This window comes from Meles meles, chromosome 21 (genome assembly GCF_922984935.1).
Source record: "Meles meles chromosome 21, mMelMel3.1 paternal haplotype, whole genome shotgun sequence".
In the NCBI taxonomy this organism is placed as follows: domain Eukaryota; kingdom Metazoa; phylum Chordata; class Mammalia; order Carnivora; family Mustelidae; genus Meles; species Meles meles.
Window position 1 is genome coordinate 7,306,074 of NC_060086.1, and position 25,417 is coordinate 7,331,490.

At 54.6% G+C, this 25,417-nt stretch overlaps 1 protein-coding gene across 3 annotated transcripts in view; it reads right to left on the reverse strand.

Annotated features, from left to right (window-relative positions):
• Positions 1-25,417, reverse strand: part of HIP1 (huntingtin interacting protein 1) — a 142,396-nt gene that overhangs the window by 64,199 nt on the left and 52,780 nt on the right. For 2 of the 3 annotated variants that reach the window (XM_045992811.1, XM_045992810.1), the window contains exon 1: positions 16,143-16,823. The exons of the other annotated variant lie outside the window; for it this stretch is intronic. In XM_045992811.1, the coding sequence (XP_045848767.1) occupies positions 16,143-16,808 (666 nt within the window). In that variant the 5' untranslated portion in view covers positions 16,809-16,823. Of the gene's footprint in view, positions 1-16,142; positions 16,824-25,417 lie in introns of those variants that run through there. 3 annotated transcript variants of the gene reach the window in all.

Consider the following 25,417-nt stretch of genomic DNA (forward strand, 5'->3'; position numbering starts at 1 on the left):
TGGGGGGCCCACTTAGGCCTGCGGAGGGCCCTGGGGGGCAGGGCAAGACGGCTAGGTGCTGAGACCCCGGGGCACCCGCCCGTGTCCTCTCTGTCCACCTGCAGGGAGCTGTGGTGTCGGGCCACAACCCCGCCGCCACAGGTCTTCTCTCCTGCAGAGGAAGCATCTGTTCTGTCTCCCAAGCACCCCAACCTGCAGTGCCTCTGCTCCCACGTGCTGCCCCAGAGGGCGCGTCACGGTCACTTTCCAGGCACGTCTGCCTACAAAGTGGAGGACAGGGCGGCCCCATTAGGCATATCCTGATCCTTCGCCGCTCACCGGCCAGGCTGGAGTGGCCTTTCGCGACGCCCCTCGCCTTCCAGAGAGAAAGACAGCTGCTCGGTAAGAACAGAAACCCCACGCTGTGTCTTTCCCTAAAACCAGTTTCCTCTCTTCCCCTCCCCGCACCGCCCCCCCCCAGCTTTCTGTGAGGTCGGTTTTGTCTCTTCTCTTGCAGTAACAGAGCAATGTTTCTCCCACTATCTCAAGACCCAGCGGGGAGTTGGTGCCTGGCTGACAGGGGGTCCCTGGGCACAGGAACCACCCGTTCATTCCTGGCTCTTCTGGAGCCTTGTTCCGTCTGTCCGGTGAACGAGCAGGAAGCACCCGGCGCATGCGGATGTGCCAAGGCCCCCGTTTCTCCCTCAGATCTCTATCTCGGTTCTATTTCTACCGCACTAGGTCACTATGTAAGTGCCCCCTACCTCTAGTCTCTACCACAAATGGCCCCAAAGGAAGCCGCGGGAGGAACCGTCCTCATGCGTCCTCCCAGCTGAGGCATCCAGCATCTCGGATGGCTCCTGATTTTCTGGGGTCCAAACGCTCCAGGACAACTCCAGGATTCCCCCCAAACCCCAGTTCCTCAGCTTCATCTCTCACGTCAGAGGGTGGCCTTCACACCAATGTGATCGGACCCTCAGGCACATGGTTGATGAACAGAACCCACTTGATTCAAGGGGGTGACTAGGCGAAGACGGCTGTCTTATTTGAGCCTAGCAACTCGTTCCGTAATTTTAAACATTCCCGATTTACCTGTTTTGCTCGTTCAAAGGTGTAAATACCAGGTTTGCTTGAATAATAATGGCTATAGCATTCCCAATTTTTGCTTTAGTCCCTTCTGTCTTCAAAGAGCTTTCCTACCCACTGTCTCCCCGATGCTGAGAAAACCCGAGGAAGGGAGGAAGGACGCACTTGATTAAACCAGTGTGCTCAGGGAGGTCAAGCACACAGCAGGGCTGGCACCTGTCCTTCTCAGTCAAGTACAAGTTCTATATTCTGCTAGTTAGCCGGCTATAACGGAACTCTTTGCCAAAGCCAACTGGTTTACCAAACCTCACACATTCGTTATCTAAAAGGCAGGTTCGTCTCGTCTTATAAGAAGTGCAGCTCCCCCCACGAGCAGGTGTTATGGTCTCTTTAGTCCGATGAGAACCAAATGGAGAAATGTCTCAGAAAACCCAAAGTGGAAACCTGACCCAAGGTCAAAGAACCTCTACGCGAGTCAACATTCCAGTTTCCGGGAAGCTGCTGCCACATGTTCCACCAAGCCCTTAACGCACAGCTGTGTGTCTCTCAGAGGGACACACTCTGGTTTGAAGGGAAACAGAGGTTGGGGTGGTAGGCCTGTGAAGCCCAAGTCCATTGCCCCTGGAGAGCACTGGGACAAAACTCTACCATGCAGGGTGGCCATAGGACCTTGCTCTCATCTCAGATATGAGCGGGGTGGGTGACCCACCAAGAGGGGACATTCCTGAGCCCTGAGCTCCAGCCAGTCCTGTAATAGGCTACAGCCAGATTGATACCGGTCATGTTTGGCACAACCCCAAAGGGGATGTCCATCCAGCCCACCAGTCCTGCAGAGGGTACGCTCGGATGGAAGAAGGACAAAGAGGATATGGTTGTCTCTGGTCAGCAGTCACTGGTTCCTAAGTCAGCTGTGCATGATCCTCACCTGCCAACTTAACTCTGAACCCCCAAAACATGCTCACACACCCCTCATGGGCTGCTCTGCTCCGCCCCAGATGGCATCCTTTTGGCCTGGGAGAGGGCCATTGTTCAACGCGCTCTTTCGTTCTGGTCATGCTACGGAACAATGTTCTCTGTCAGAGTCCAAGGGGGGAAAAAAACCAGCTCAGCCAAAGGAAAAGCAGAAATGAAGCAAGGTAAGAATGTGGGCAAAGAGAAAGGGAATAACCCAGACAGCAGGGAAAATGGGACACGTAGGTTTCTTCACCCCAGACAAGCATACTTTGATTGAAGTCCATATACATTTTTGGGGAGAGGGAAACTATGAATTGACACTCAGGGCAAATCAGGAGACCATTCATTTCGCAGAAGAATTTGGCATCCGATTCCTTTAAATAGCAGTCTCTCCTAGTGCGTTTAAAATAGGATTCCATTTACAGAAGTGTGATTTACACAAAACCACATCTGTTACATAAGGCTCGGGAAGATAGCTCTCCTCCATGTAGTCTGGCCAACTATAGAACTGGCCCCGTACAGATGGTCATCTATTTTCTTCTCAAACACACCCAGCCCAGCTCTCCGGCACCTCTTTCTATATCTCCCCTGATTCTTAGGGACCATCCCAATCTCTCGCAGTCTTCCCTAAATTCAGGGAGCAACTGCTCCAAAATCTTTACACACTCACCCATTCATTCGACACACATTTCCTGAAGCCCTATCGCCTGCTGGGCCCTCCTCCAGGAGGATAATTGTACACCAAAACCGACACATCTCTGCTCCATGGATCTTTTGTTTTTTAAAACAGATTTTATTTATTCATTTGTGTAAGAGCAGGGGGAGGGGCAGAGGGAGAGGGGACAAGTAGACTCCCCACTGAGCTAGGAGCCTGATGGACGATAGACTCAGGGCTCAATCCCATGATCCTGAGCCAAAATCCACAGTCGGATGCCCAACCGACTGAGCCACCCAGGCGCCCCTGCCTCAGGGACCTTACATTTGAATGTGAGAGACTGACTGACAGCGACCCACTAAATAAAATCCATGGTGTCTGAGATGGTGACAGGGGCTATAGGGCCAAGAATCGGGTTGGTGTCATAACCTTACATGGGGTCACCAGGGAAGGCTGCACTGGAAGGTAATAGAGAGTGATAAGGAAGCAAGTCTGAAAGGCGCCTGGGGGGAGGGTTCCAGGCAGAGTCCACCTGGCAGGAGCCCTCAGATCGGAGGAGGAGAGGCCGAATCACAAGGGGTCACGCGGCCCACTGCAGGGACCAGCTTGTGCTCCGAGGGAGACAGGAGCCCCTGGGAGCTTTTGAACGAAGAGTGACATGATCGGACTCCTTTTTTAGGGGACCCCCCTGGCTGCTGTGCTGACACTGTGGGGACACGCAGGGAAGCAGGGACAACAGCTGAGATGTGGCTGAATTAATCCAGGGCAGAGATGATGGGGGCCCAGACCAGGCTGGTCGCGGTGGGAAGTGCTGAGATGTGGATGGATTTGGATACACTGAGAAGGAAGAGCTGACGCAGGTTTGCTGCTGACTTGGACGGGGGGGTGGGGGGGGTGTGGGGACAGAAGGAAGGAGTCAAGGGTAGGAGTCTGGATTATTCACCAGAGTGGTGTGTGGGACCGAGCGAGCTGTCATCAACAAGATAGAGAACCAAAGGGAGGAGAAGGTCTGGGGCAGACAGGAGCTGGTCTGGGGGCATGTTGCAAGGAGATGCCCGTCAGACACCAAATGGAAATCTAACTGATGGGGGGTGGAGTGGCAGGGTGCGATCCTGGAATTAATTGGAGGTGTGAGCTAGGTCAGGTGGTCCGGTAGCCATCCACATGTAGAGACGGGGTTTAAGGATGTGGAAGATCCCCAAGAAGTGAGTGCACATGAGACCTCTGGGGACAGCCTGAGGACACCAGACAGTCAAGAAAGAGTTGGGGGGAGCGAGGAGTGGAAACAGAAAAGAAACAGCCCACAAGGAGAAGGAAAGCCAGGAGTGTGGCACCCCAGAAGGCAGACGAAGCGATGCGTTTCAACAGGGAGCCTCAGTGGTGAAGGCTGCCTACAGACCATGCAGATGAGAGCTGAAAAAACTGCCCCACTGGGTTGAACATCGTGGTAACCTTTACTGGGGCTTTCTGGTAGACTCTGGAAGGGGGCAGAGTCTGAAGGGGGACTCAGAGACAGGAGGAAGGGAAGCTGGAGGCAGAGAGTGCCAGCACGGGGGCTGAGACAGGAGCCGGTCCCCGCTGCTGTGTTTTAAGGAGGAATTACAACGCATTTGTATGGATGTGAGGGGAAGGAAGGGAGCGTCCCTGGAAGGGGGAAGGGCTCTAACGCACAGCAGGAGCTGGCCACCCTGGCGAGCACCAGCCCGGGTCACCGAGTATGGACGCAGGTGTCGACAGATGGCTGGCGGGGGCTTGTGCAAGCTTTCTGGGGATTGCATCTCTTCTCACAGTTGAAACAGGAAGCAAGGTCTGGGGCTGAGAGTGAGGGCGGAGGAGGAGAAGGCACAACCATAGTCTAGGAAAGTTGGGCGGTTGCTGCCCGGACCGGGGGAGGGCACAGGCCTGCCAGGGAGCAGCAGTGAAGGCCCATGAAGAAAATACGAAGCCAGCCCTCTCTGCCTCCTCTTCCCCCAGCCAATTCCCCAACACCCCCTCCGTGTTTCTCGTGCTAACTCTTGCCCTCCTCCCCACTGCCTTCCAGCTTTAGAACTGCCTAGACCTCCATGATATCGATACCGGTACCCTTGGTCACTTCTGTGTGCTTCTTTTTCAATGAGGCCTTTCAGAAAGGAGACATGAAATTGACTGGTGCTCGCTTCGGCAGATGTGTGTGTTGGAGGGAGCGGGCGGGGGCTGGAGTCTCCTCCAAGCAGAGGAAGCATAAGGCAGAGTGTCCAGATGCCCCCTCAATTCTTTCAACTTCCTTCTACTGCCCCCGCGCCCCACAACCTTTGGATCTCGAATTTCCTTATCTCAAACGCAGATTGAATAGTCTCTACCTCATTGTGGTTCAAGCTCTGATTCTTTAATTCAATGAACCTTTCCAAAGGCCTGTACTAGATCCCAGACTCATTTGCACCCATTATGTCCTTTAACTCTGTGGTCATACCAGGGCTGCAACTCCACTGATGAGATGGGGAAACTGAGTCTTGGAACAGTTAAGTGGCTTGCCCAGCCAGTCGGAAGGCCTGGCTAGCTAGATGACCCGGTTGGTAGAGAGCCTGGCCAGGATTTGAGCCAACATGTTGCTTCGGGTGCAACCTCACTGATCCCAAGCTCTGTGCTGGGCCTGGGAAGGACAAGTCAGACTCCTATCCACCGAGAGAACACGCAGGTCTGTGTCAAGCCCTAGCTTCCAGGAACTGAAGTCCTTACAACACACAACCAAAGCCCAGCCACAAAGATCTCGGGTCAGAGCCAAAGGGAAGGAAGTAGAAGGGCAGGGCAGGGTCTGGTCACCCTGCGGAGACCAAGGAAAATCCCAGCTGGCGGGCAAGAGGCCTGATGGGGAGACCTCTGGCCCAGAACCCGGGGAGTCCTAACGCGCCGGGGAGGAGCTGCTAAGCCCTTTGCAAAAGGGGAGAGGTAGTGGTTGCTAATTCCGGAAGTGGATTTCATCACCATCATTGGGGCTCTGATAGGACTTCCTCTGAAAGCGGAGTAGCCAAGAACTCTCACTTCCGTTTCTCGAGTAAAGGAGAGCCCCTCCCTAGGGAAGTAGGGGGTAAGAGCCTCCTGGTTCAAGAGGGCCAGGGTCACCCCAAGGGCCCCAGGCAGCGTGAACCCCGGCCTGGGCATGCAGGCCTGACATTCCACTAGCCTCTGGGCCGCCAGAGCTCCTGGGAGCTACGAATGGCCAGACCCCTCTTCCCAGAGCACAACTCCAACCACGCCAGGCATGTCCAGGGGCTCGCCGCTGAGCATGGGGAAAAATGTTCCACTCAAGGCTTTCGGGATCTGGCCCCTGCTGGCCCCCATTAATTTAGTCATCCGTGGCTTTATTCCCTCACGAAATTCACCCACCAAACATATATTGAGCACCTATGCGTCAGGCGTTGTACTAAATTAATTCACAGATGAGTCAGAAGTAAGTGCTCTGTGTGCACAGCCAGTGAGAGAGGAGATCCTGGTGCATGCAGAATTGGGGGGGGGGCAGGGTATCTGACCAAGACTTGCACTAAGAACCATGAACGAGACGACTGGCCTTGAAGAGGGGCCCACAGGGTCGTTGGGGTGGAGAGGCCAGCCTCCAGGCCCAGAAGTGGGGGCCAGTGCCCAGGGTGCGGAACGTGTTGCCGAAGCGTGGAAAAGCAAATGACGTGGGGGCCGGCCCAGAGAGCCCCGTTCCCAGAATCATGCACAACAGTCCAAGTGACCTTCCCTCTTATCCACCACTTTCTTTTTAATGTATTTCTAACTAGAAACACATTAAAAAGAATCCTTAAATCCTTGATTGGGGTGCCTGGGTGGCTCTTGGTTAAGTGTCTGACTCTTGATTTTGGCTTAGGTCACCATCTCCGGGTCGTGAGATCGAGCCCTGCGCCAGGCTCCACGCTTGTTGAACAATCTGCTGGAGAGTCTCCTCCTCCCTTGCCCTCTGCCCCCCTCCCCCAATAAACAAGGAAAATCTTCAAAAAATAAGACCCTGTTAAAACTTTTATCAGTACAATAGCAATCATAATATCTAAACGGGAGAAATTAACGTGTTGTATGCCTTAAATTTATGTAACATTATATATCAAACACATTTCTCAATAATAAAAAAGCTGCAACCTTAAAGCCCAAGTATTTAAAGTGTAAAGGGGCGAACAGATGGTCTTTATTGTATGCACAAGGATGTCTCCTCCGCAGAGGATAACGGACATGGTGTAATGTCTACTACCAGGACACCGACTGCAATGAGACAACACGTCACCTCTCCTCATCTGGAAACATGGTTTTGATTGCGCATGTACATGCCAAGTCCTCTGCTCTCCCCATAACCCTCCACAGAAGACGCTGTGATTGGGCGCCTGGGTGGCTCAGTGGGTTAATAAGCCTCTGTCTTCGGCTCAGGTCATGATCCTGGGATCGAGCCCCACATTGAGCTCTCTGCTCGGCGGGGAGCCTGCTTCCTCCCCTCTCTCTGCCTTCCTCTCTGCCTACTTGTGATCTCTCTCTCTGTGTCAAATAAATAAATAAAATCTTAAAAAGAAAAAAAAAAAAGAAGACGCTGTGATTATCCCCACTATACGAGGGGGGGAGCCTCAGGAACCTGCCCAGGTAAGTCAGTGGTGGAGACGGAATGTGAATGCAGGACCCGAGCCCTTGACCACTCTGACACACTGTTTCTGGATCCAAGAACATAGTGACGGCTAAAATAAGCTTACAGACCTATGATACTGTAGGTCCCTTCTGATTTAGGTACGTGTGTCCCTGCTGTGTATGTTGACATTTGGTTGAATCAAGTGCATATTTGGTTGAATTAAGTGCACATTTGGCCACTTTGGCTTATAAAAGCAGCACCTTCATATGTCTCAAGCTAGCATTGAGCAATGAGCGTGCACACACACACACACACACACACACACACGCACACGGTTTGTAAGGATCTCTACCAAAGCCTTGTTACCAACAGTGTTTGGGATGCTGGAGTGTATTCGATCTTTAGTTTTTTACACTTTTTCCTACTTTCTGAAAATACAGCGTTAAGTGAAACATTTTTCAGTGGATGACGCTGTTTCGTCCCTGTAGCTGCTGAAGAGCACAGCTGGGATATTAATGTGTATGCAAAGGGCAGGAGCTCCAGGCTCCCTAAACCACAGCATCAGAAGCCAGGGCACTCACGGCCATGTCCCCTCTGGAGCTGAGAAGCCAACGCATGGACAAAAACCGCCCCGTAGAGAGGGCCCAAAAGTCAAAGGGAAGAGTCCCACTGCGGGGTTCAGGGCATCCTGTCACCGTACCCTCATTCTAGCTGACCTGACTACTGCTGAGAGGGCCTCCTACATGGTTGATGGCACCAACCACCTCGCCCCCCCCCAGCAGTGAGCCAAAGTAAAGCAACTAGGGGGTCGCAGGGCACGAAGTTTTTAACCCTGGCATCCTTAGGGCAACGGTAGCTACGTCTGTATCCCCCTCCCTGTCCCTGGGCTCACTTACCACCTTCCAAATTCTGACACAATTTACTTCATTTACATTTACTATTCATCTCTACACCCCATCCCCAACACACATACACACACACACACACACACGGGAGGTCCGCAGCATAAGGCAAGGGTTTCTGGTTCAGTGAAATGTCCCAAGTGCTTGTAACAACACCTGGCACATGGAGGGTACTGCATTATTTTTTTTTAAAGATTTATTTATTTATTTGACAGAGAGAGAGAGAGAGAGACAGCGAGAGAGGGAACACAAGCAGGGGGAGTGGGAGAGGGAGAAGCAGGTTTCCCGCTGAGCAGGGAGCCCGAAGTGGGGTTGGAGCCCGAAGTGGGGTTGGATCCCGGGACCCTGGGATCATGACCTGAGCTGAAGGCAGACGCCCAGCGACTGAGCCACCCAGCTGCCCCAACCGTTGAGATGCTTAACCAACTGTGCCACCCAGGTGCCCCTCCTTAAATCATTTCTGAATGAATGAATGAACGAATGCCTAAGTGAACCGTCACCTTCCTCAGCCCAGTTCCCGTGCCAGTTGGCAGAATGAATTATCCCTACCTCCGAGTTTCTATGCACTTTCCTTAAGTCTCCAATATGGCATTTATCATACTCTAATTGCCTCCGCTTCTTTGAAGACAGGAGCCTTCAAACTCTCCCATTCTCTGTTAGGTTCTCAGTGCCTGGCAGAGGGCCTCGGTGTGCGAACTCAGGGGACAATCCTGACAAACGTACAGGACAAAAAAGACGAGGGCCAGGACCCCGGGAGGACACTGTCCAGTGCCGAGACCAGTGACGAGGATCTTCGTGCCAACAGGGCTAAGGAGGCAGTGACTACTTTCCAAACAATCCAGCCTGAGACTCCTCTGGCAGGAGAACGCTATTTTAGGTCCCAGAGCACGAGGCTGAACCGAGTGCTCCAAAGAGAAGTCAAGAAAGAAAGTTAATGAAACGCTCATTTCCAAAAAACCCGGGCTTGCGGCTCCCACGCTCATCCTGGTCCCAGACCGGAAGCAGACATCCCGGTGGGATCGTCAAGTGGGGACGGCCTCTCTTGCTGCGCTGGTTCTGCTGGAGGATGCGGGTTATTTCCACGTGGGGCCCGCACCTGGCACCGCTCATCCCTCTTTCCTCCTTCCTCTGGCCCCGCTCCTAGCAAACCTACTCAGCACGTCCGTCCTGACGTCACCATCCATTCACTTCCCACCTACGGCGCACCGGGTGTTTCCATCAATGAAACGGCTGCTCCCCTTCTTCCCCACACAGCTCAGATACCTCCTCCTCCAGGAAGCACTGACGTACCAAAGGATTTGGATCCCGCGTCCTGGAACTTTGCTAGCCCAAACCACAGGTCGCTCCTGAACAAATGCCATGTTCCGCTTCGTGCGCGTGGCTCTCTCTGCCTGAAATGCCCTCGCTTGCCTTGCCCCCTGGGGGACTCCTTCCCCTCCTTCTCGAGCTATCCCCCTGAAACCCTCCTCTGGTGCCGGGCCATGAATCCCCCTTTCCCATGCAAGCGCGTTCCTCAAACACATGCCATGTGCTTTACCGCACGTGCCGTAATTACTTACAACACGCCTGACGCCCAACTCGCAGAGGGGTCATTCTGCAAGAGGGACTACTCTACCCATCGCCTAAAGCTTTAAGATTTTATTTGTTGCCTAAAGGAATAAGCAAAAAACTAATAATCACAGCGGGGCTTACTAAGCCTTCCCATGTGCCAAGAATTTAAACAGACCGTGTCCGTATCTCTTACGTCTGCAGACACCAACTCGTCCGAGAGGCAGGGGAGATGATGCACCGACAGGTCAATTAACTTGTCATCCATGGTCGCAGCAGGGCAAGTGTGGCATCAAGATGTAGCCTCTGGTCTTTGTGACTCCAGAGCCCCGGAGCCAGCCTCTAGGGCAGCCTCAGGGCCCAGAAACAGCTCCCGATCTTCCCCAGGCAGGGGACGGCACCTCGGAGTCCAGCCACCGCTCACTCACAGTTACAAATGAGCTTCCTACCCTCTAATCCCTTTCTACTTGCCCAGAGAAAACACCTCCAGATCAAAGAGTCATTAAGACTTCAGGGAATCGAAAGGTGACACAGGGATTTTTTCTTTCCCCTCCCCTAAAAGACCGGTGCTTAATTTCTTTGGGGCCCCGGGGCGGCAGGCATTTTGTCTGGCAGCTGGAATCCGTTGGCTTAGGGGCAGCTGCCAGACCACGTGCCTGTCTGGCTTTGGACTGGGACCTCTCCAGCAAGAAAGGAGACAAAGGTGGAGTGGAAACAGCCCCTGGACGTGCTCTTTGAGAAAATCACCCGGCTGCGACTGCGGGGGGAGCGGTGGGGCGGTGGGGAGAGGGCAGGGATGGGCAGGTCTCTCTCTGGGCAGCAGAGCACAGCCGGCGCAAGTGTCCTAAAACCTACATTTGCTTCTGAACTGCTCGAGCCCCTGCCTGGCAGGGAGGCTTGGAGGAGGCTCCAAGGAAACTAAATTCTGTTCCTCGAGGCTGTTTTAAGGGAGAAAAAGGCAGGTGTCTACATGTCAACCACTCAGCGTATTTCAAGGGAGTGTCTGTCTCTCCCTATAGCCTGGCCATCCTCAGCTCCGGATCTAACATCTTAACGTCTACATCCTGGGAGACGCACGAAATGGGGAGTATCCGACATGTGTGTGGGTCGGACTGAACCGCATCGTGGTAGGACACAATCTTAGTGATCAGTGACAGTAAGACTAGCCACAGGGGGTGCCTGGGTGGCTCAGTGGGTTGAGTCTCTGCTTTCGGCTCAGGTCATGATCTCAGGGTCCTGGGATCGAGCCCTGTGTCGGGCTCTCTGCCTGCCTTTCTACCTACTTGTGATCTCTCTCTGTCAAATAAATAAATAAAATCTTAAAAAAAAAAAAAAAGACTAGCCATAAGATGATAGTCAAAACTCTTTTCCCTGGGGCGCCTGGGTGGCTCAGTGGGTTAAAGTCTTTGCCTTTGGCTCAGGTCATGATCCCAGGGTCCTGGGATCGAGCCCTGCCATCGGGCTCTCTGCTCAGTAGGGAGCCTGCTTCCTCCTCTCTCTCTGCCTACTCATGATCTCTGTCAAATAAATAAAATCTTTTAAAAAACAGAAACAAAAAACTCTTTTCCCTAAGTAATTTTGAAGGAGGCAAGTAACAGATTTCCTTCCTCGCTGGCCGTTAGCTGAGGCCAACCTCATCCACAACCCCTGACCTTCTTCTGGGGACTGGGGACTGAAAGAAGGCTGCCGAGCCACCATGCTCCACTGAATCTTAGGAACCACACCGGGGAGCGCACAAAGCTAGGATTTGTGGACACATGTCGCTGGAACAGCTCCCTGGTGTTACGGTGATACCGCCATGCTAGACCACAGCCATCCGCCCACGGAACTCTGAGGTTCCCCAAGCCTGAATGCTGAGCCCGTCTCCAGGGTTGGCAAGGACTCGGAGACCAGACTCCCCCAGGGTCCCGGAGCAGCTCCAGTGGGCAGACAGGCGCTCTCCCTCTCCGGGGAGCGGACTGTGCCACAGAATGCCTCTGTTACCGGGAAGCGCCGACCAGCCAACATCTAGCCTCTCTTGAAACAAATCCCACCTTCCAGAGCCCCGGGGAGCACGTGTACTCCCTCTTTGTCTCAACAGCCCTCCGTGAGTCAAAGACAACCATCCGCCCTTCTGGGACTTTCTCTTCTACAAGCTGAACAACTCGACTTGTCTTGCAAGGCTGACATCCCCCTCGCTCTGCCCTGGACACCCTCTAAGTCAGAGACTCCAAACCTTTTTTTTTTTTTTTGCCTCTGACCATAGTAAAAAATACATTTTACAAGGCCAGTCACGTGCACGTGTATATACCTCCAAAGCCAGTTTCATGAACGAATGCTAAGCTCCTTACATGTAAAATACCGGGAGGCTTTCTCATCGACCCCGCTCGTGCAAACGCTGCCTGCAGCCCACCACACCGAGTTCACAACCCAGAGCTGAAAACGTTGCCCTGGTTTCACCAAGCCGGTCACCCGTGTCCAGCCTTAACTGCTTACTTAGCTCAGACCCCAGGTGGGAAAACGCATCCCTTGACACGTGGCTATTTGCCTGTCTGGGCTGCGCGGACAGCCGTTGGCATCGTTCTGCACAGGGGCTGCCCCTGCTTCGTGCTTCCTCTCACCGTGCTGCCCCTCAGCCCAGCAAACACACAGGCACCCCTCAGCAGCAACAGCACGTCGACCAGAAGCTTGCTCCCGCCCTGCCATCATTATCATTTACTCTGAACACCTGAAACATCTTTTCCCCACCCCTCGTTTTCCTGCTCTGTAAACTGGGGGATCTCAGGAGGGCAGCAGAGATTTAGGAAGAAACCCCAGTTTTGAAAACAGTGGTAGGTAACTGACAAGGCGTGGAGACTGGCAGAAGCCCCCCACTTCACGGGGCCCCCGAAAGACCACCACCCCTCCAGTCTGTCTTTTTTGATTGGCTTGTGTCCACCGCAGAATCCGGTCACCGACTCTTTTCCCCTCCCCCTTACCTTGGTCATCATAGCGTACATTTTGGTGATCAGGAGAACCGGCGACAAAACCTAATTCCATCACTTGGACGGACTTCACCTTCAAAGTTTTCTTATCTGTAAAACGTGGCTAATGATTTCTGCTCTGCCCTCCTCACAGGGGGGTGCTAAGCGTGAACAGGTGTGAAAAGGCTTTGTAAACTGTAGAGCACTCGGCAGATGTAAATTGTTACACAAACTATACGTTCTTTTGTAAGAATTGATGGTTGGCTCTGTTCCCCAAAGGACAGCCCTGAATCTGCTGTGTTCACTAAAGGCACAGACTCCATCATCAGTCCCCAAAAGGCGGCCACACTGCGCCCAGGTGCCATGTTAAACAAGCTCTCCCTTGGGCAGAAATCTGAGGTCATCAAAAATTCATCACTCGCAGCAGCTGGTGGACCCGCTGTCCCCATCATTTTGTGCCTTCATTCAAAAGAGAAGGAGATGCGGAAGAACGGGTCCCATGAGCCGTGCGCTGAAACAGAGCCTACACTCAACTCTTCAGGCCAGTCAAGAAAATAAGGGGGTAGGGACGGCATCCGGCCAGCTCAGTCGGAAGAGCACGCAACTCTTGATCTGGAGATCCTGAGTTTAATGAGCTCTACCCTGGGTGTAGAGATTAAACAAATAAATGAACAACCAGTCAAGGAAAGGGTGTGGGGGGGTGGGGGTCAGAGTCATCTTAGATGAGACTCTGGAAACCATCATTCTCTTAAAAGCCACCACACATAAGGACTTCCTAAGCCCATGCTTTGAAAGAATTCTTTCCAACCTTCATTAGGATGCTCCAGGCAGGTATAATTCTCATTTTACCGATGAGGCTAGGAGGTTTAAAAAAACAAAACAAAACAAACCCACAAACAAACAAAACTTGCTCAAAAGCATGTAGGGAATTGGGTGAACTCTAATCTGCTTTTTCTCATTCGGCGGTAAGCAAGAGGACCCCCCTCTCTCCCCCACTGATGTCAGGCTCTGCCAAGGATGTGGCTGAAATGCTGGGTTTGAGGTTGACCCCGGAGCCACTGGCCCCCAGAGGGAGGACTTCAAACCAGACAGAGGGCTTTGGTGGTGGGGACAGAAAAGGAACTTCGGCCTTTGGCAGGAATGGGAAGCAGGTGCCGTTCCCTGGGGTGTCAGATTCTTCCGCACAGTCTAGGGTCTGTGCTTTTAACAGAGAGCTGGGGACAGTTGTTTCTGGACTGGGCATTTGAGTGCTCGGTGATGAAAGAGAACTTCGTATCACTTTTGTTTGGACCGCAAGCTAAGAGGAAAGAGGCAAGACACGTGCCTCTCCTGGGCCCCAAGTTCTCCAGAGGTTACCCAGTACCTACAGCCCAGGTCGGAACACCCTGGTTGGCATTCAAGGCCTTTCTGATCTGGTCCCAACCAACGATCTCAACATTTCCTGATCTAAACCTGCCCTGGCCAAATGTCCCCAGCCTCACCAGATGGCCTTGCCCATTCCTCTTCCCATACCTCTTCCAACAGGCAAGACCTCTCACTGCTCTCAGTAGCGCAAACCCCACCCAGGCTTGAAGTCCTGGCCTCAGGCTTTGTCCTCCATCTGAACTCTGCTGTCCAGTTCCTCGGCAGACCCCTAAGGCCCCTGGAGCTGCGGCCTTCCAGTCGGGGCCTGCGTTGGTACCAACTGTTGCGTTGGCCTGCCTCTCTCTGGACCCCTCCACCCAGATGCTAAGGGCCCACAGGAGTAGGAAGGCCACAGATTAGGTTTCTGTGTCCCTCACATAGCACTTGTTATAGAAATGACAGGTATCAAATAAATTCTGTTGAGTTCATATGCAGAGGGATGGAGAGAGGTGGTAGGAGAGGAGACCCAAAGTTCTGAAGACACACGTCCCTGAGCTCTGTAAGCTGGTCCTCATAACACTTTGGAAGTAATCTCAGCCCAGGGCCAGAAGGAAGCTGGGGGGATGTGGCTTGCTGGCCACTGGGTTAGAGCTTCAGGTTCACCGTGCAGGACAGGTGACCCTGGTCCCATCTCCAGAAAACCTGGCTGCGACTCAGCTTTCCACCTCCCCACCCTCACAGCTGCAACCAGGATTTTCTGTGAAAGGTAGTTCTAATAGTTGCCCAAGGAAAGTACAGGCTTTCACGGTACGCACACAGGGAATGGTGGTCTAGCCTCTGAGCGCTGCCCAGCCATGGACGGCTACGTGTCTTCATATGAGGATGGGAGCCGGCGACACCCGCATTCAGCTCCCAGCTCCAGGGCAGCGCGCAGAATGAGCCTGGTTTCCTGTCACAGAAGGGTCGATTCTCACCTATCCTCTGCTCCCCATCCCACTGTCCCCTACCCAAGACAGAAAGCCAAAGGCCTGGCGGGGCCAGGAGCTCACCTGCCTTCTCCATAGAAATGGTAACTTCAACATGCACTCTCTGGGGGAAACAAGCCTAGTTCTACCTTAAGATGAACCGAAATTCCAGTACCTTCTTCCCTAAGGAAGAGGCAGACCCAGACCTCTTTTTTTCCCCAGACACAAAGACACACCAGCAGAGACCATTCATCACCAGAAACCTCTCCAGCCTGACACACAGGCCCTCAAATGTTCTAAGTCTGGGGGTTGCAGGGGGTGGGAGGCACTCTGGTCTAAACCCAGGGTCAGGCTACCTGACTACCAAGTGACATCACAGACACCCTTAAATCTCCACTCCGAGGGGGAGCCACTTGGGACCTCTGGGAAAACCTGCTGCCCGAGTGCTCAGAGACCCCTGAATCCCATCCTGTTACCTCTGGAGGGTTCATCAATCAATGAACAATGTATTCAGCTCCTACTGTGCTCCTGGGGGGTGCGGGGGTACAGGGCTACCCTGACAGAGGGATCAGTCCCTCCAGGGAGTCTGACGCTTAAGAGGTAAAGGTGTTTGCGGGTCCTCTGGCCAAAGCAGCTGGGGTTTACAAGTGGTACATCTAGACGATCCCCCATCCATGCCAAGGATTCCATTCCTGCCCCCCATCTTCTAAGATGGTTAAAGTCCCAGCTCCTCCCCACTACCCTTCCAGGTCACCCACCTGTGCCCCCACCCTGCCCACTGGCTCGGTCCAAAAATCTTCCCACAAATCTTAAACAGGTATGCAAGCAGGGGGTCCTACAGTGGGTAGGACAAGCCCCCTTCCCGCAGCCCGGCCCTCCATCTACCAGGCTGATTTCCCAGTTTGAGAGGAGAACTCAACAGCCCCCTCGCCGGGGTCCAGTGAGCTCTCCCGGGCAGCCCTGGTGGCAGCGCGGCGGGAAACCGGGAACCCCATCCCTGCCGGCCAGCCGCCTCCACAATCCTGGCCGGGCTCCCTCCTCCAGCACGCCTGGAGTTGGGGCCGACGAGCAGGATCAACAATCCAGAAACTTTCAATGGATCAAGCCGACTGGGAGGGAGGGGTGGGGGAGAGGACGGGGACCAGGGTAGGCTCCAGGGCAGAGCCCCTGCTCTCCACTTACCATCTTGCTCACATCCATGACCGAGGCTGCAGGGCAACCCCCCACCCCTGGAGATCCCGCTTCCCCCAAATGCTGCTCCCGGCTAATTCCGCCCGGGTGGTGCCATACTGCGGGCAGGGCGGCCGGCAGGGCCCCCGCGGACCGGGGAAGGCGGCGGCGGCGGCGGCAGGACCGAGGCTGGACCGGAGAAAGGAAGAGAAGGGGGAGGGGAGGCGGGGAGGGGGAGGGGGCCGAGCGCGGAGCCGCAGCGCGCACCGGGGGCGGGGGAGGCGCGGCTCCGCGGGCGGACCTCGCGGCCGAGTCCCCAGGGGGCCGGGGAGTCCCTCGACCAGCTGGAGGCGCCGCTGTAGGGGGCGCGGGGGCGCGGGAGCGGGTGGTGCGGGAGCGGACGGAGTCCCGGGGCCGCCGGAGCCTGCGGCCCGGGCGCGCTGCGAGGGTGTGATTTGAATAACAAAAGGTCGCTTCTCCCCGAGCCCCGGCGGCCGGGATCGCCGAGCCGGGAGCTAGGCCGCCGGGCCCGCCAGGAAGTGTGTGTCGGAGCGTGAGTGTGTTTGGGTGTGTGCGCGCGCGCGTGTGCGCGTTTGGGTGGTGGGATCGGTGGGACTCAGGAAGTGAGCGGGGGAGGCGGCTGCGAAGGAGCGCGATGGGGGCGCAGCGAGGCGACATTCCAGTGGGGGCAGGGGGTCCGCTCGGCCCCTCCCCACTTGGCTTCCCTGCACAAAGGCGGAATTCAGAGCCAGCTGTTTGCCTCCTGCGGCTAGTCCGGAGGGGACGCCCAGATGAGTCTGGGGTCTGCAAACAGACGGGCGCACAGAAGGAAGTGGAACAGGTATCCCCGGAAGGCTGTGTGCCCCGCGCCAGGGAGCCGGAGCCAGCCCTTCCGGGGGCGAGGGAAGCCGGCTCCTCGATATTGTCTGTCCGGAGCGCAGAGCCTTCGCTTCGGCCAGAATCCCCAACCCTTCCACTCCTTACTCGTCTGCCCTTAGAGAAGTGGGAGGCCCACACTCCTCTCTGCCGGAGACACAGCTGGTGGCCGAAAAGGGCTCCGGGCAAATGCTCTTCCTCGGCACAGTCTCCAGAAAAAGCCTGGACATCCAAGCCTATGGTTTCAAGGCGAGCTGCCTCAAATGCTCTGTTGAGCAGGGAGGTTTGGGGCACACGCCAAGTCCGCTGAGACGGGAGGCCACTAACACCGACCCTGCTTTACCCAGGGGAGGAAACTGAGGCCCAGAGCAGGGGAGTGATGTGTCCCAGGTCACACACCTGGCAGGGACTGGGGTCAGGACATAGTAAGGACAGTGCAGCCCAAGTCAAAAAGAGCTTCCCGGGCTATCAGGGAGCAACCCGGCTTCTAAAACCCTTTCCGGTGAACAGGTGATGGGATCCATCCACAGCCCTGGCCCTCAGGCCACACACCAAGGGGCCAGGAAGGTAACACTAACCAAGTCAGTCCCCCATCGGGCCCCAGAGCCTGCTGGGCTGACTAGGAAGGCCCCCTCCCCTTCTAGTCCGAGTTCTCAATCTATGAAATGGGAAATGTTGCTCTGCCTGCCTCCTAGGGGGATGTGAGAACAGCAAGATATAAAAGACATAAAAATAGAAGGACAGGAATGTATGGGGCTTTCACTGTGGTGGTGATTTTCATTTCCCGGCTTTGGAGCCCAGTTACAGGACTCTCAGCTTCAGCTAAGAGATTTCTGGGCCCCGGGTCTGTCTGTCTGTCTGTCTGTCTGTCCAACCCTGAGTCTGACCTGCCCTGTCCCAGTGCTACCGCTGGCAAGCCCAGCTCTCACAGCACTGTGCCCCACCCGGGGAACTCAGGAGGTGGCCCTGGTCTGCTCCAGTGGGATGGGCTCCCACAGTTCCTTCTACTGACTCATGTCCCCACGAGGCAGGAAGGAAGCATGCCAGCACATCCTCACCGGCCAGCACCGACCCCCAAGGTAAATGAGGGCCAGGCTATTTGCTGCCTGATTAAATGTACCAAGATCGCCTCTCTTAAAAATAAGTAAATAAGTAAGATTTCATATGTTTAAAAAATATTACAAACCGTTAGGCCTGGGGTTGGTCAATAGATCAAGGTCTCCTGGTACAGATCTTGGCACCTGAGCCGGCAAAGTCCATTTTCTCATTAAAATGGGGATCGGGGGGCGCCTGGGTGGCTCAGTTGGTTAAGTGACCGCCTTTGGCTCAGGTCATGATCCTGGAGTCCCGGGATCGAGTCCCGCATCGGGCTCCCAGCTCCATGAGGAGTCTGCTTCTCCCTCTGACCTTCTCCCCTGTCATTCTCTCTCTCATTCTCTATGAAATAAATAAGCAAAATCTTTATTTATTTATTTTTTTAAAAAGATTTTATTTATTTATTTGGCAGAGAGAGATCACAAGTAGGCAGAGAGGCAGGCAGAGAGAGAGAAGGAAGCAGGCTCCCTGCTGAGCAGAGAGCCCGATGCGGGACTCGATCCCAGGACCCTGAGATCATGACCTGAGCCGAAGGCAGCGGCTTAACCCACTGAGCCATCCAGGCGCCCTAAATAAACAAAATCTTTAAAATAAATAAATAAATAAATAAAATGGGGATTGGGACCCCTGCCCCGCACTGCACGCAGGCCGTAGGGTTAAATGAAAGAAATGTCTCAAATGTCACCCCTAATAGGCTGAATGATGGCCCCCGAAGGTAAAACATCCTAATCCCTGGAGCCTCTAAATACTACGGTCTGTGGGAAAGACTATACACATACGATCTGAGCTGGGAGGATGACCCTGGCTTATCTGGGTGGACCCCAGATGGAATCACGTGTGTCCTTATAACAGGCAGACGTGACGCACAGAAGGGGTAAGGCAACTTGGAAAGGCCGGAGTGAGACGGCTACAAGCTTAGCAATGCTGGCTGCCGCCGGAAGCTCGTGCAGGCAAGGAACAGATATCCCCCTAGAGCTTCTAGGAGGAGGATGGCCCTGTCAACACTTTTGATTTTGGCCAAGGAATACTAGTTTCAGACTTCGGGCCTCCAGGACTGGAAGGAAATAAGCTGCTGTTGTTTCAGCCCCCGAATGTCTGATCGTTTGTCCCGGCAAACACAGGAAACGAATATGTTGCCCGAAGGTCAGTGGGGGCTGGTGTTGTGGCTGCCTTGGGGCTGCCCTCCCTGTGGACTTCCTTGCTGTGGAGCTGTGCACATGACAGCAGAGGCCAGCCAGGAAGCAGGCGGGTTCTCCTGAACCTGGAAGTGGGGGGTGCTGGCAAATATGCAGGTACCACATGCAAACACGTAAATGCACACACACACACACACACACACACACACACACACACAGAGCGAAAGAGGAAACAGCATCTTTAAAGCAGCTGAGCTGCTCCGCCCTGGCTAACCCATCCCCCTGCCAGGCCCAGCCAGCACACAAACACCTTTGGGGGCCTACCTTTCCTATCACTCCTCTCAGGCAGACAGGTTCAGACTTGGAGGAGAGGTGAGAAGGAAGGCCCTGCCTGGGGATACCCCCCTTCCAGAGGGGCTGTGCCATGAGGCACCCTGTGAGGCTATGGGCCACTGGCTCAGGCTCGGGGAGCCTCTTTTGAGTAAACTGGACCGAAAGAGAGGGGCACCAGGGTGGTGCTCAGTCGGTTAAGCGTCAGCCTTCAGTTCGGGTCATGATGTCAGGGTCCTGGGATCGAGCGCCACATCAGGCTCTCTGCTCAGCGGGGAGCCTGCTTCTCCCTCTCCCCCTGTGCTCTCTCTCCCCAACTTCTCTTTCAAATAAATAAATAAAACCTTTAAAGAAAGGAAGGAAGGGAGAGAGGGAGGGAAACAGCGGGTTCCAAAGAAAGCTGTGACTCTCGGTGGCTACTCTATTCTCCACCAGCTCCCAGGCCACTGCATCCAGCGGCTTATTCTGCACCTCTACCCCGGGGGCAGGTATAGGGGGCGGGAGGGGGCCTCAGTCTCCCAAGCATCTCACACTCAAGGAGTCTAAAGATATAGTCTTCTTTCCCTGTTTTCCCATTTTCTGTCTCCTCCGTGGTTCTGCCTCACTTCGCCGTGTAAGCTAGAAACTTCCAAGTCCGCCTTGTTCCTCCACTGACATCCTCCCACCCCCATCTATCTGGATTCCACATCCATGCGATTCTTTCCTGCAAACAGCTTCCAGTCTAGGTCTTCCCTTCCCATACTGACTGCTCCGTGCTGGCCAGGACTCTCAGCAGCAGCCTCCTAAAGGCCCCCCTGCCATCGAACTGCTCACACGAGCTCAGGACGCTGTTGGAATGCCCTTCCCACTTTCTCAGCTTAGAAGATTCTTTCTCGTCCTTCAGGACCCATCTCGGATGTCACCTTCTCTGTGATGCCATCCCCGACCCATCCAGGCACAGCTGGTCACCCAAGTCCCGTCCTACAACGGATAGCCCCTGTGTATAGCCTGAATTATCCTGGGAAGGGATGGTCCCTGCCCTGGGTTCTCCGTGCTCACCTATGAGCTTCCTCGGGCAGAGGCTGGGCCCTACTGGCCTTTCGTCCTGCCCTGCCTCTCGCGAGACTTTGAATTCCCACATCACGGCTTCACCTTGAACAATACAAGGTACCATGTGGCCCCAGGAGGCCGACGGAAAGGTGCGGCGGATGAGTCCTGGTAGAGGGTGACACCTACTGGGCAGCCGCGGTTCTGCAGCCCAGCCCTACAAATCCGTACCACACTTAACAGGCCCGGGCTGCCCAGCCCAGGGTGGGATTCCCAGTTTCAACCAAACAATCTTCCCTCCAAAAGAGCCTTCGAGAACGGTATGTTACTGTGCTACGGCTAACAGTAAGCAGCTGCAGAAGGCGGCGACGTTCAGAGAATGCCTTTTTGTCCCTTCTCCCGCCGGATCCTTTAAACCATCAGGAAAGGCAGATGGAGCAGGTGTTATGACAACACCTGTCTTGCAGGTGAGGCTTTGCAGAGACAGTCTGCCGCCCATACCGGAGGAAGGCACTGAGACGGGGAGGGGAGGTCCAAAGGTTCATCAGCTTTGCTGACGGTGTTTCAGTATTTTATAAGGGGGATGTCCTGCCATACTATTATTTGCATAGGGACGCCTGGGTGGCTCAGTGGATTAAGCCTCTGCCTTCGGCTCAGGTCATGGTCTCGGGGTCCTGGGATCGGGCCCCACATTGGGCTCTCTGCTCGGCGGGGAGCCTGCTTCCCCTTTTCTCTCTGCCTGCCTCTCTGCTTACTTGTGATCTCTGTCTGTCAAATAAAATCTTAAAAAACCAAACTATTTTTTGCATAACAGTGGATATTACAGAAGGAAATGTAGACTCTGGAGTCAGACAGGCCTCGGGCTGAATTCTGGCTCGATTACTTTCTGGATATGGGTAATTTCCTTAATCTCTCTGAATGTTTGTTTTCTTACCTGAAAAACAGGGCTTATAGACACCTTCCAGGATTGGTGTGAGATTAAGCAAACTGGTGCATAGAAGGCCCGCAGGGCAGGGAGAGGCTGGCCCCGGCTTGTCCCCAAACAGTCATTCCCTCCATTTACTTGGCGCCTAGTTCCTAAAAAGTTCTAGATTTTTTTTTTTTTTTGTAATGCTTAAGTCAAAAGAAGAAAAGAATAAAAAGCCAAGGGTATCAGTAGTCATCCTGATTAAAAGGAGAGTAAACAAAGAGGTTTCCAGGGAGAAAACACAAGGCGCTGGGGCTCCTGAGCTACCCCCACTGAGCAGAAAGAACACCAGCCTCAGCCACGGCTCAGTGGCTCCCACTCCTCCCCTGGGAGCTGCGGCAAGTGAGCCTCGGTCAGAGCGGGTGCGGGTGACCCAGTGGGACTTCTGGCCTGGTGGTTCCGCTGCCAGGGCTCCGACCCCGGTCTCCTTTTTTTTTTTTTTTTTTAAGATTTTAATTATGTGGGGCGCCTGGGTGGCTCAGTGGGTTAAAGCCTCTGCCTTCGGCTCAGGTCATGGTCTCAGGGTCCTGGGATCGGCCCCGCATCGGGCTCTCTACTCAGCAGGGAGCCTGCTTCCTCCTCTCTCTCTGCCTGCCTCTCTGCCTCCTTGTGATCTCTGTCAAATAAATGAATAAAATCTTTAGAAAAAAATTTTAATTATTTGACAGAGAGAGACACAGCGAGAGAGGGAACATAAGCAGAGAGGGTAGGAGAGGGAGAAGCAGCCCCACCCTCAGCAGGGAGCCTGATGTGGGACTCGATCCCGGGACCCTGGGATCATGACCTGAGCCCAAGGCAGATGCCTCATGACTAAGCCGCCTAAGCGCCCCCCACCCGGGTCTCCTTGAGCAGAATGTGGCCTTGTCAATGTGTCACCCTGACTCCAGGGGGAAAAGCCTTCCACTGCCTCTCTAAGAGGGGATATGACCACACTTACAACTTGAAAAAGAAAAAAAAAATCCTTAAACACAAGCATTCCTAGGCCTAGAGTGGATCTGGGTATCTGAAGGTAGAGCCTGTCACGGCAAGTCGGCAGGTGGGCGCTGTTGGGTGGGTGGGGGGGAGTGTGTCGTGCGGTGAATAAATGTAACCACAGAGAACACTACTGAGTTCTTAACGTGCCAGGCATGACGACAAGCACTTTATAAGTAGTCTCTTTAGTCCCTAAACAACCCTGGATACAAAGTGTTCTGCTATTGTCCTTACTTTACAGGGAAGAGAGGGAGGCCCAGAGAGGTCAAGTGGCTTCCCCAGGGTGCCACAGCTAACAGGCAGGGGGGCCAGGGCAGAAGGAGAGCAGAGAATTCCACAGGTAGCCCCGCCCCTGGGTGTCCCCGACACCTGGCCCTGCCCCGGCCAGTAGGATACCTGCCCTCACCAGGTTGGGCAGGCAGTTTAAACTATGTAATTATTAGTATGTGTTTTTATTTACAGGCTTTTCTTCATCCCAAAGCCTTGTGACTCAGCTGTGAGTACAGCGAATTCCCCTGCCTTCCGCAAAGTGACTTGCCCTAAATTCCCAGCGTAGGGCACTGGGCACCTGTCATTCAAATGCAGGGCCTGCCCGCTGCCTCTTGGCCCCCAGTCCCTGTCCCCCTGCCTGCACCTGCGCGATGCTGCGTTCCAGGTGTCTCCACTGTGGGTATATGCCAGGGGAGGGGGGAGAAGAGGGACTCCCAGAAATGACTCCTTAAAGTCGTTTCAACATTTCCCCTGGACGGATTTCACCATCAACACACGGAACAGGCCTATATATTAGAGACACCTCGCATGATCCCAGGTATCCCAATTTCTGAAACGACAGTCCCAATAAATGCTGACGGTAAGGCACCAGGTAGAAGGGGCATGACTGCAACTTGGGTGGGGAGCTGTAAGCGATGACTGAGATTTGAGGGCACAACCAGGAAAGATCCCAGAGCCACGGGGGGATGAGACAAAGTCAAAGACCAGGAGAGAACTGGGCAGGGGGGGGACCCATGGGTTAAGAAAGTGCTGGAAAAGGGAGTGAACGGCCATGCAGAGACTCAAACCCCCACCTCCTCCCGAGATGCTGAAGGTCACAAATAGGGTCAGCTTCCATTTCAACAGGTTCCTGCCCAAACCTTTCACCTGGAACCACTGGTAAGTCTTGAGCACTCGGAGCATACCTCTGATTTTATACAGGATCCTAGCTATTTGCGATCAGTATGCAAAATGCATTTTCCAGGAACCGCTTGTGTTGGTCTTCACAGGGTGGCCCAAATGGAGCCTGGGCGGTAAGCTCCATAAAGTCCCATTAGGAGCGCTGGGCAGGCACGGAGCCATCAGATCCCTGCAAGGGCCTGGCCTCCCAGCAGCCAGTCGGCAAAGCCCTCGCTACTAAAGCAGGATCTCAGACAGTGCGGGCTTGAGCCTGCATTACACCTCAGAAGCATCTGTGTGGTGCTCTGCCCATCACAGGGCACACAGGACCATGGAACTCACCCGCAATGTGCCATGCACCAGACCAGATGCTCTGCCTTGTCCTGTCCTTCCTCCCCAACATGGATGCTGAGCTACAGAGAGGCTGGTGACTTTCCAAGGTCCCACGGACATGACCACAGCAGGTCGTCTACTGCTGACTCTGTATCCATGGCCCACCTTCCCAGGGCAAACTCCTTGGGCATGGCAAAGCTCGGATCACAGTCCACTGCCCGTCAGGACAGTCCATCAGCCTTCTAGGACTAAGGCCAGTGGAGCCCCTCCACCGGCTGGGAGGTGTCTCCCCCAGGGCAGTCTCCAGGCACCAGCTGGGGATGTCAGGGCTGCCCCTGGGGACCTGTGGCATAAATGAGTAATGAGATGAAGCATGAATGGTCACTTAGCGCTGGCAGAGGTCTGCACTCACCAGGCCCCCTCCAGGGCCAAGGGACACACTCGGGAGCTTGGGAGTGCCGCCCACCACAGAAAGCGCCTGGAAAATGTACCCTCCTGGGCAGGCAGGGAAAGGGCCAGGGTTCTCCTAGGAAGAAGACCCAGAGGTCCAGGGTGTCCCCTCTCTGACACAAAGTGTACATGAACCCCTGTGGCCTAGTCCAGGTTTTATCACCCACAGATCTCAAAATCTAGAATTTTCTTTCTAGTCCTGCCTACCAGTGGCTCCCTTTAGGGCTCCAGCTATTGCATGGCCTCAGCCATCCCAGAAAGGGGCTTCTCTCCAGAGGAATAGGTACACATCACGGGCGCGCCTGTGGGCAGCCAGCAGTTTCAAACTGACGAAACCAGAAGGGTCCCCAGAGTTCTCAGGCAATTCAGGGGGACGAGATGGGCCAGGCAGTGCCAAGCTCCTCTGGGCCCCTGCTGTCTGGCAGACAGGAACTTCCCTATGCCTGAGGTGGGGATGTTCTAGGAAGGCAGTGTGTGGACGGAGCCAGGAAGAGAGCCTGGAGGCTGGGAATGATCAGGCACGGCCCCTGCAGGAGGACAGGACAGCAGGCTGACCGCACGTGGCAGGGGGACCAAGAGTGGCGAAGCAGCCCATGGTGTTCTGGGCCTGTCTGAGTCGGGGCTATCTCCCTGAGCAGACACACGGGGAAGGCAGAGGGAGCTCCAGCTAGAACACAGGCTCACATGCATGCAGCACAAAGGCAGACAGCTGCCGTGTACTCAGAGCCAAGCATGGATCCAGGAGCTACAGCAGGACTGAGCGAGCTCAGGGTGAGGACCCGGTGTGGGTCCAGGGGAGTCCAGCAGCAGAGGCTGGGTGGGGTCACAGCTCCTGCAGTCCCTGCAGAGTCTCTCATGCCGGACCGGACAGGGGACAGGCTGAGCAATGCAGAGAAGCCTAGCACACCGCCTGGAATGGACTTCCATCCTGCGAGATAATGGCCCGGTTTCAG